The sequence below is a fragment of the Pterocles gutturalis genome, unplaced genomic scaffold (assembly GCF_000699245.1).
Source record: "Pterocles gutturalis isolate BGI_N339 unplaced genomic scaffold, ASM69924v1 scaffold14995, whole genome shotgun sequence".
NCBI classification, from domain to species: domain Eukaryota; kingdom Metazoa; phylum Chordata; class Aves; order Pterocliformes; family Pteroclidae; genus Pterocles; species Pterocles gutturalis.
The window spans coordinates 35,760-45,291 of record NW_010138479.1 but is presented as its reverse complement, the minus strand read 5'-3'; the positions used below and the strand labels follow the sequence as shown (position 1 = coordinate 45,291).

The 9,532-nt window shown below is 48.6% G+C and overlaps 1 protein-coding gene across 1 annotated transcript in view; it reads right to left on the bottom strand.

Moving 5' to 3' along the window:
• Positions 1 to 452: 452 nt before the first annotated feature.
• INSR (insulin receptor) overlaps positions 453 to 9,532 on the bottom strand; it is a 38,023-nt gene continuing 28,943 nt past the window's right edge. Inside the window, 11 exon segments of the mRNA XM_010083026.1 lie at positions 453 to 1,194; positions 2,774 to 2,908; positions 3,156 to 3,285; positions 4,104 to 4,263; positions 4,342 to 4,452; positions 4,766 to 4,995; positions 5,213 to 5,280; positions 5,539 to 5,638; positions 5,974 to 6,133; positions 6,798 to 6,940; positions 7,143 to 7,414. Coding sequence (XP_010081328.1) covers positions 840 to 1,194; positions 2,774 to 2,908; positions 3,156 to 3,285; positions 4,104 to 4,263; positions 4,342 to 4,452; positions 4,766 to 4,995; positions 5,213 to 5,280; positions 5,539 to 5,638; positions 5,974 to 6,133; positions 6,798 to 6,940; positions 7,143 to 7,414 — 1,864 coding nt within the window. The 3' untranslated portion in view covers positions 453 to 839.

Below are 9,532 nucleotides of genomic sequence, written 5' to 3'. Positions count from 1 at the left end.
CGTTATCTCAGGTCAGGGGACTCCTACTTCGTTTGGTCTTGAAAGTACCCACAAATCTCAGATTTCTGCTCCTTTGGCTCCCAGCACATTTTCCTCATTTGATAATGAGAGAAAACCTACTCCCAAGAGTCCTTAGTATAAAAATAATCTGTTTAGGATTCAGTCTCTCCAGGGAAACGGGGGGAAAAAAAGATAAGTACACACTTCCGAGAAGAGGAAACCTTCTGTGAGAACATATAAAACTTATGTACAAAAACCAGAAGTGTACATTTTGCTATACATATACACCCCACATAGATATACTGCACACACGCACACACACACGCACCCCTGGGGTTTCACCCATTTCAAAAGTACGAAAGCAGCAGCTATTGGTCAATCTGAGGATCTGGCGCGTCCGACTGATGTGTTGAATCCTTCAGCTGCAGTGAAGAGTTTTGCCTGAAAGCCTGGAATTCTACTGGAAATGCTTTTGTCCTGCAGAAGTTTTGTTCCGCACCGTTACGCTGTAGCTCAGACACCAGCAAATTTCACGTTTTCTGTTGGCAACCGCGGATGCTCCTCCTTCGGTTTAACTTACACAGTCGCTTCCTGTTTTGAAACCATGGTTACAGGAGGGACAGCAGCCATGGAAACCTCTTCCATTTATGTTCACAGATAAGTCCACTGACAACCAGTCAACTTGGCAAAAAAAAAAAAAAAGTATTAATCATAAGATGGTTAAAAATCTGAAGAGTTTGTAGATGTGTGTCATACACTGTGGCAGCAACAACAAGAGTCCTGAGATTTGTGGAGGGGGAAAAAAAGCAAGACACAACCCTTGGGCCAAACAGGAAGCGTTAGGAAGGACTTGACCTGGGCATGGAGAGAATCCGCCCGTTTTTCTTGCCACCGTTCATGTGAGTGTAAGGTATGTGCTCTTCATAGTTCCCCTTGAGGGCCATGGAGGGGCCATTGTCCCGCCCCAGGACTTTGTCCCTCTGCGAGTACGAGGAGGGGTCGAGGGGAATGCTCTCCATGTTCTCAAAGTCCATCTCGTACTCCTCCGTTTCCAGAGGTTTGTTCTCCTCGCTGTAGAAGAACGAGACCTCCTGGAAGCTGGGGTGCAAGTCCTCCTTCAGCATCTCGATGATCTCGATGAAGGTGGGGCGCATTTTCGGGTTGTACTGCCAACACATCTGCATCAGGCTGTGCCTAGAGTGGGACAAACAAGAGTCAGGGGCAGGAAGGAACAGCTTCACGCGGGCAGGGCTGGCACAGACCAAGACTGGTCCACGTCAGACCACCCACCGCACACGCTACTCCTCCGACACTCCAGCGGAATTGTTTGTTCTCTTTCCAGGCTCCGTATTTGCCTGTAGATCCTGACGCTCCTTTCTCTCTATTTCTGTCTAGATCAAAAATTCCTTCCAATTCCTTCAATTGTTCTTAACTCGGCTTCCGAAGGAAGCAGGGCTGCAGTTCACATACTCTACGTACGTGCACACGCACTTATAGCCGGGTCGCAATTTTTTAATTAATTCCATTTTAATTTTAACTCAGCCTGAAAGATAACAAAGCTCCTCAAACTTCAAGGAAAACAGGAGGCTGTGCAGAGGACAGAGGTCCTGTAAACATCCCCCCCAGAAGAAAGGCTGCGGCAAGAGGTCACATGTTATCAGACACCGCGGAGAGAGAACTCACAAGTACAAATAACATTTCAAACTGGAGTTTGTAACTGGCCATGAGAGACAAACGTCCAGGCCAGCAGGCTTTTTTCGTAAGGACACTCAGAAAACATGTTTATTTTTTGACCCTGGAAGTGCTGTTGTGGCCAGAAGTGAACTGGGTGAGAGGTTCCCAGGTTGCCCCTCATCGCTGTACGTGGCTAAAGCGGCAGCTCCTGGCACTTCTGTCAAAATTCCCTGGCTCAGGTTAAACACTTAGTTACAGGATTTTTTTTAATTACTCTGAGTGAAGCAGCTTAGGGAGCATCTGGGGGTGCAGCCGCGCCGGCAGAGCTGGGGACGCAGCAAGCTCCAGACAGCAAATGTCACGAGCGGCTGCAGAGAATAACCCTTCACCCCGGCGCGGGAGAACGTCTGGCCTCAGTCTGTAATCTCTGCCAGGTGTTTTGCGCTGTCTCCACGCAGTGCCCTCTCCTCTCCCTAACCCTGCAGGCAGCCTGGTGCTTGAAGTGAGGCAACGAGTCTGCAGCAGAAATGAAAATGCCTCGGACACGATAAACAGCTCGTGGCTCAGCACAGCGTCCCCCTGCCTCTCCCTCCTCGTTAGCCAGAAATTGGATTTTTGAAAATCAGTGGTAAAAGGTCGCTGTAATTCTCAAGACTATTTACGTAGCAAGAGAGATGAATGACAGAGAACCTCCGCGGACCCCGCATTAACGAGCTGCTCTCCAGTCTCATGGGTGCCTACGGTGGCCAGGCTTTGCCACGTGGCATAAGCCAACTGCCATCCACTTCTCTGGAGTGGAGGAAAAACATTTTGTTTGGGCAATTGACACAGTGCTTAATCATATTTTAAGCTTTTCCTGTCCTTTGTACTTCCTCCTCTGGAATCTGTACTCACGATGGGAGGGCCGGGTTGGCTGAATTCCCCCCAGTGAAACAGGTTGGCTCGGGTCGCTAACTCCTGGATCACTAGGGATGCACCGGTTGAATTTCTGTGAGAGGTGGCTCACTGTACTCTGTTTTCTTCCCCCCCAGCAGAGGAGGGTTCAGAGGTGCCGCCTTGGCTGGCTGCACTAAGGAATGGACCCCGCTTGACTACTCACAGCCTCTCCGGGCAGTTGTCCGGCTGATCCAGGTATCCTCCGTCCATGACAAACTTCAGCACCTGTTCGTTGGAGAGTCCCTGGTAGGGCTGCTCCGCTAAACTGCTGATCTCCCAGAGGACAACACCGAACGACCTGAGGGAGAGAGAAGACTCCTGGTGAGAATAAACCATCCCGGAGACCTACAAGTGACAGTCTCATTTTGGAGAATACATACTTTAAAAGAACGCGACCATATTTCTAAGAAGAGGGTTTCAAGCCAATTTTTTTTTTTTTGTCTGTACCCTGAAGAAGAAGTCAGCAACTCGCAGTTTAAAGCACGTGTGTGACAGCAGAGAGCTCCTGAGCGAGCATCCAGCTGGGGCCGCAGAGCACAACTTACCACACATCGGAATAAGCCGTGAAAACCCCGTCCTTCAATGACTCGGGTGCCATCCACCGCACCGGCAGCAGTCCTTTGCCTCCTTTACGGTAATAATCCGTCTCGTAGATATCTCTGGTCATGCCAAAGTCTGAGAAAGCAATTGGGGTGTGTTAAATGTCTCTCCTTCCCGGCTCCTTTCACTGTGCAACATCTCCAGACGCGTGTTTCCCTCCTCGGACGCCAGGCTGTTTTCACACACCCCGTGAGCCTCCTACGGCCCAACTCGCAGTCATTTGTCACCTTGTGATTAACAATCAAAACATTTGCCTTTTCCCTACGTGTTTTCTACAGAGCCGTGACAGAGACTCCAGAATTAAAATTTTTTCTGACAGCTTCTATTCTAAACGCTATTTTTATTCATCCCCTTTAAGTCAAACAGAACTCTCCTTGCCCTGAAATCCCCCTGCCTTGGCTTCCAGTTCAAAGAGGTCTGAAAAACCACTGTGCTGTGGAGTTTTGGTTTATTTTAAAACATTATATTTATTTATTCCTAAAAGGGTTTGGGTTCTTGTGGAAGATAAATGACTTTTAAAAGGCACCTGACCTAATGACAGGATTATCAACGCTTGGTTTATTGTACCCAACACCTTCTTTGTCATAATTCTCCTGAAAGCAAAGACCAGTGAGATAACGCCGGGCAGCTCAGGCTGGAAAGGCAATAAACTTTTTGGACAGAGGTTTGAGAACAGAGAAGGCGAGAAAAGCTCCTCTGGCTCTAAGGGAGATTATTTTCTTACTCAGGTCCATACAGTTCTCTCCCAGGAAAGGAAAGAGGGAAGTTTGCTGCGTTTCTGGAGGCAGCCAGTGAACATCGCCCGCGTTTGCCCCATTGGTCTTGGGCTTCGTATATTTGCCTCTACAGCAAACACGACCCACAGAAATATCTTCTGATCTCACACTACATACCTCCGATTTTTACAGTGAAGTCTTCTGCAACCATACAGTTCCGAGCTGCGAGATCTCTGTGAACAAACTTCTTGGCGTTCAGATAGGCCATGCCGTCGGCGATCTCCGCAGCCATCTGGATCATTTCCCTCAGCGTCGGCGGTGGACGACCAGGGTTGTTCTACAATAAACAGACAAGTATTAAAAACCAAATCAAGTTCCTCTGGTGCACAACAGACTCCCTCCCTCCTGTCTTTACCTCCGCATCAGGTCTCAGAGAGCGAAGGTAACTTTTCAAATCTCCGTGTGCCATTAACTCCATGACCACCAGAGTGGGTTGTCCTTTCGAGACCACCCCAAGGAGGCGAACCTGGAAAAAAAGTGAGAAATTCCCTCAAGGTTGTGTCCAAACACACTGGGCAGAGGCAGCTATGAAAAGAGAAGGATGCCGCAAAGGCAACACCCCGAACCAGAGCTCCCAACAGCCCCACAAAGCCCCGTCGTGCTGAGAAGTTTTGAAAGATGCATTTTACAGAATACAACATGGAAAAATCCCAGCTCTTTCGGATCAACCGCCCCTGCAGAAGCTTTTGTAAGCTGAACATCCAGCCTGGAGAGCACTAAGGAGCTCCTGGTGATGGGACGGGGCTTGGTAACCGCGGGAGGCACCCAGTGCCGCTTACCACGTGATGGCAGCTGAACCCTTTCATCACAGAAGCTTCATTTAAGAACTCGATGCGCTCGCGGAGGCTGGCCGATTCGTTCACCGTTTTCACAGCCACGCGGGTCTCCGGCTCGCCCTTCACTATGTCCTTGGCGATCCCCTCGTACACCATGCCGAAGGAGCCCTGTCCCAGCTCTCGCAGGAGAGTGATCTTGTCTCGTGGAACCTCCCATTCGTCGGGGACGTAGACTGTTGAGCAGAGGGAAACGGTTCTGAATTGAGCAGGTATCTTTTGAAAGCATTTCTGTAGCAGCCTTGTGGAGCACTGCCACAGGATACTATGGGTATAAATTTAAAAAAAAGGACTAGAAAAGCTCCATAAAGACAACACCAGTCCCACACTGCTGCACTGCCTGAATGACCAGCCAAGAAATGAGGCCCCGAAGAAAGCCCTCACTGCCCTCACCATCGCTGGCGCTGATATATTCAGGGTTAGAGGAGGCGTAGAGCGGTCCAGTCGGTCCTTCGGTTTGTCTGGAAGAGAGACACAAATAATTCATCACATCTGCAGCCTCTGACACAAGAGCTGAAGGCAGTTTGATCAATTCTCAAAGCATGCAGCAAATAAAAACTGTCCCCATCTCCAAAGGCACAAAACATTTCCTAAACTGAATTAATGTTGCAATCATTATCTAAATTAGAAAACAAACACGTAACTTCCAACTAATAAAACAAATTCTTTGGATATAAGTTTTGCTTCTTCTGGTGAAAACAACATAAAATTGCACTCACCTCTTTTTCACAAGCACGTAAGCAGCTCCAATAATTCCAGCAATTATAATGGCAAAAATAATTGGAACAATTATAACCGCAATATTAGGTGGAGCATTCACTAAGAGAGAAAGAGAGAGCTGGAGGTATTATACAGGTCCAAATCCATGTTTTTCCTCAATAAAATCTCCCCCTTGAATAAATTGGAACAAATATGAAACTAGAGGCTATTTCAGATACCGAACGCGGGGCTGGTCAGAAACTGCTTTTCAACAGCTACATGAAGAAAATTCACACACTTCTAAGTAATTTCAATTTTTTGAAAATAAATGTATTGGTAAATATTTTATGACCCCCTACAGTTCCCTGGGCTCTGGTTGCTAAACCCCCATCTTCCAAAAATGACCTGGGTTTGTATCAGGAATTAAATTCTGGGGAAAAAAAAAAAGAACTCACAATAATCAGCCACATAGAAATAGGTCGGTTCTGTCCACGAGCCGTTTCCAGCCAGCGATGTAGCTCGTATGCGGACACTGTAGTTTCCAGGCTGCAGTCCCCGGAGCTTACAGCCCTGCTCGCTGGCAAAATGCTTCCGGGAAACGCAGAAGTGTGCTTCCTGCAGGAGGAGGGAAGGGGAAGGCTGCGTGACTCTACCTCCGCAACAACCCAGAGCTCTGGAACGGCACACGAGGGTTTCACCTCCCCTCCCTGCCTGGCAAACGTACACAAACGGGGCTTTCACATGCTCAGGTCTTTTCCAGCCAAGCGGTTTGTCCTGGATTTGCATTTTACAGTTTGGCAGTTCAGGTTACAGGGAGCAGATGCCATTTGCTGGATGAGAGCTCAGCCCTGAAACCGGAGCTGGGCTGCCCACCCTCCTGCCCTGGCACCGGCGTTCTGCACGGGCAGCGGGGCTGCCCACAAGCTCCTGGCTGCTCAACGCTTTCTGAATTTCTCCCAGCAACTCAAATTTGGATGTATGTTTTCTGTCCTTCTGGGAAATAAAATTCCTAAAAAAACTCCATGCAAAACGTTGGCCAATTAGACACGCTCATGTGGCAGACACGCACCACGGAGGCAGACGGTTATTTCTCCGTGTCACCACGGACAAAATTCCAGAGGGTACGAATTCAGTAGTGACGTTTCATGTCACATTGGTTTGTGCACAAGGAAACCAGCCAGGACAGACGCCAAACGCAGGAGGACTGGACAGCCCTGGCCTCCCAGGCAGAGCTGCCTCTCCAGCCGTGCTGCGGTAAGGGACAAGCAGAAATTCTCACCTCTGTCTCCCCGAGACGTCCGTAATTCACTTCGTACAGCACAATGAGACCGTTCGGCTCCTTCGGTTCCTGCCACATCAAATGCACCGTGTTTTTTTCAACCAGTTCGTGGGTCACTGGACCGACGATGTCATCAGCCTTAGCTAGAACCAAGGTCATGATTAATTACAGTTTTATTTCATGTCTTCAGCAACATACAAAACCACCAATACTCCCTCCATCATCCTTTCCCACCAGGACATAAATGTTCTACACGATGTTTCTGCATTGCAGCTGGCTCCCAGAGCAAAAGCAGCATTTTGTGAACAGCCATCAACCCAAAGCACAGCTCAGGAAGATAATTACCCTCGGGCATGGTGCGGGCACTGACGTAAGCTGCAACACTGCAGCGGGATTCCTGAGCATCGTGGTTACAAGCGTGGAGCTCAATGCGATAGCCGGTGAAATGCCGCAGGCCTGAGATAACCAAGGACTCCTTCGACTTCACTTTTTCGAAAGGTTTCTGTTCCTCCGCGTTCTCGGACGCTGCTGCAGAATTGTTTGGAGAGGACGCGAGGGTGGGTATCACCACGGTGGCGTTTGCCACAGAGCCCAGGTCTCTCCGTTTTCTTGATGGCCTATGAAATAATACCGGTCACAATGTTATAGTCAGTGTAAACCCATCCACCTGGAAAGGAAGAGTTAAAATGGGAGAGCTCGGAGTGCTACTGAAAACTCAAACTCAAGGCTCGTATTTGCAATGCAACAAAGAAATTCAGGACTTGAACAATTTTTTTTTAAAAGCAATCTGTCTTTAGAGCACATGGCTTTTGAAAATTATGTCTCCCCGAGCCTCTTCCCCTGCACAGCCTCATCCAGGGAAAACAAATAAAAATAAAGAAATCCAAGCCGAAAGTGTTTGCGTGAGAATTCAAGTTCTCGATCCTGTGAGCTGCACGGAGCTTCACCAGGTTGCCCGGTGGATGTCTGGCAGAGCGTTGCAATGCTTCGGAGTTCACCTCCTGCGTGTTCCAGCAAATGAGGTCACCCCACAGCCCCCAGACGATGACCTCGGACATTCCCCGTATCCCAAGTGTCACAAACTTGTGTTTACAAAGCGTAAAGCAGTTTCACAGCTCGCGGGGATACATCTGCCACTCTGACCCCTACGGCTGAATCTCGACAGAGAGATGGACAACTTTCACCTTTTTCCGAGACCAACCTCTTATTTTCAACAGACACATTTAAACCTCACAGATTCAGACTATATATTAATTGTGCAGCTTTATTAACCAAATATTGCCTCTCGAATCATCGCGCTTCAGTCTGAAAATCAATTTTTTTGCAGTTGTAAAAACAGAGCTGGCAGTGGGACCCTGTCACCTCCCCTGCTTGCAAGTGAGAAAACTCTCAAGTCAGATTTTGTCAGTAAAGAAACAGCATTAATTCACCAGAATTAAGAACCATTCACAAATTTAATTTTCTTGGGGAAAAAAAACAAACAGGAACGAGTACCAAACCAAAACTCCTCATTCCAACACTTTGGATCCTGCCAGATGTTGGCCACGAGGAATTCCAGGTTGGGACGGAACCAAGGTGGTGAATCAGTGACAGGATCCAGTGACACAAAGGAACTGACGCCGTTTGAAAAGCAGAGCACGTATTCTAAGGGGACGACGATCTTTTTTGGTGTGTGCATGTGTGTGCGGCTATTAAAGGCTACAAAGAGCGACCTGAACTGAACCCGCGCTTGAGGCATCTCCAGTCTCTAAAAATGTAACGAGCTGCTGGAGCAGATCTTTGCTGCTGAACTGCACTTTCCACGGCCACCCTCAGAGCGGGCAAATCATCGGCCAAGTGCAGCCACCACGGGGCACTGCGCAGACCAGGTCTTTGTCCGCAGCCCCCAGCTCCGTCCCCTGGGGATACTTCTCCTCCAAGAGCAAACGCAACCAGCTGAAAGCAGAGTTTAAGATCTCCTCCAACTCAACTCCAGGTTACACACACCAACCGCAGCACACTCACCCACCTGATGAAAAACCAGGATGCCGAACGGCAGGCTCAGCAGAGCACATTCCAGTTTGTAGTTTTTTCTTTCTCTAATTACTAATTAACTCATTTTGGAGCTGCTGTTATCTTGGCCGGCGCATTGTTCTGAGCAGTGTCCCCCAACAATGGGGCAGAGTTCAGAGAGCCGGCTCTGGGTCATGCCACCTCCCTCCTCTGGAAGGATTCTTTACCGTCCGCCAGAATCTTGTTTGGACTTAAAAGCAAAGCCACACACCACCGTGGGCAAAGTGTGGATTCAGCTGTTCCTCGTGTTCAGAAGAATTTTGTTTTTCACAAGTAAAACAGTAATTTGACCACTGATGCAACACAGAATAAACGCAAGAACAACTTCTCCCTTCTCGAGTAACAGAAAGCAAGAAAAACTTTGGGAGCTTAAGCCCTGATCTCCCCATATTTGTTATCCAGGATTTGCAGCAATTTCCTTGCCAAATTCTCTGTATTTTCAAACATCTCATGCCTTCCCCTGGCTGTTCCCGTGCAGGTTTCATTGTGGCCATTTCAGCAGCTCCAGTGACCTTCCCTGTGACGCTCTCGGACCCAGGTTCCTCCTCCTCCTGGCAGGTGCCAGGGCTCTCAGCTGGAGGGACGGATGGGACAACTCATCACACGCAATACGCCCTTTGCTGGGGATTTTAGAAATACCTTTGCTAGCCTAAGCTGAGCTTTTCCACACTCCTGAAACCAGC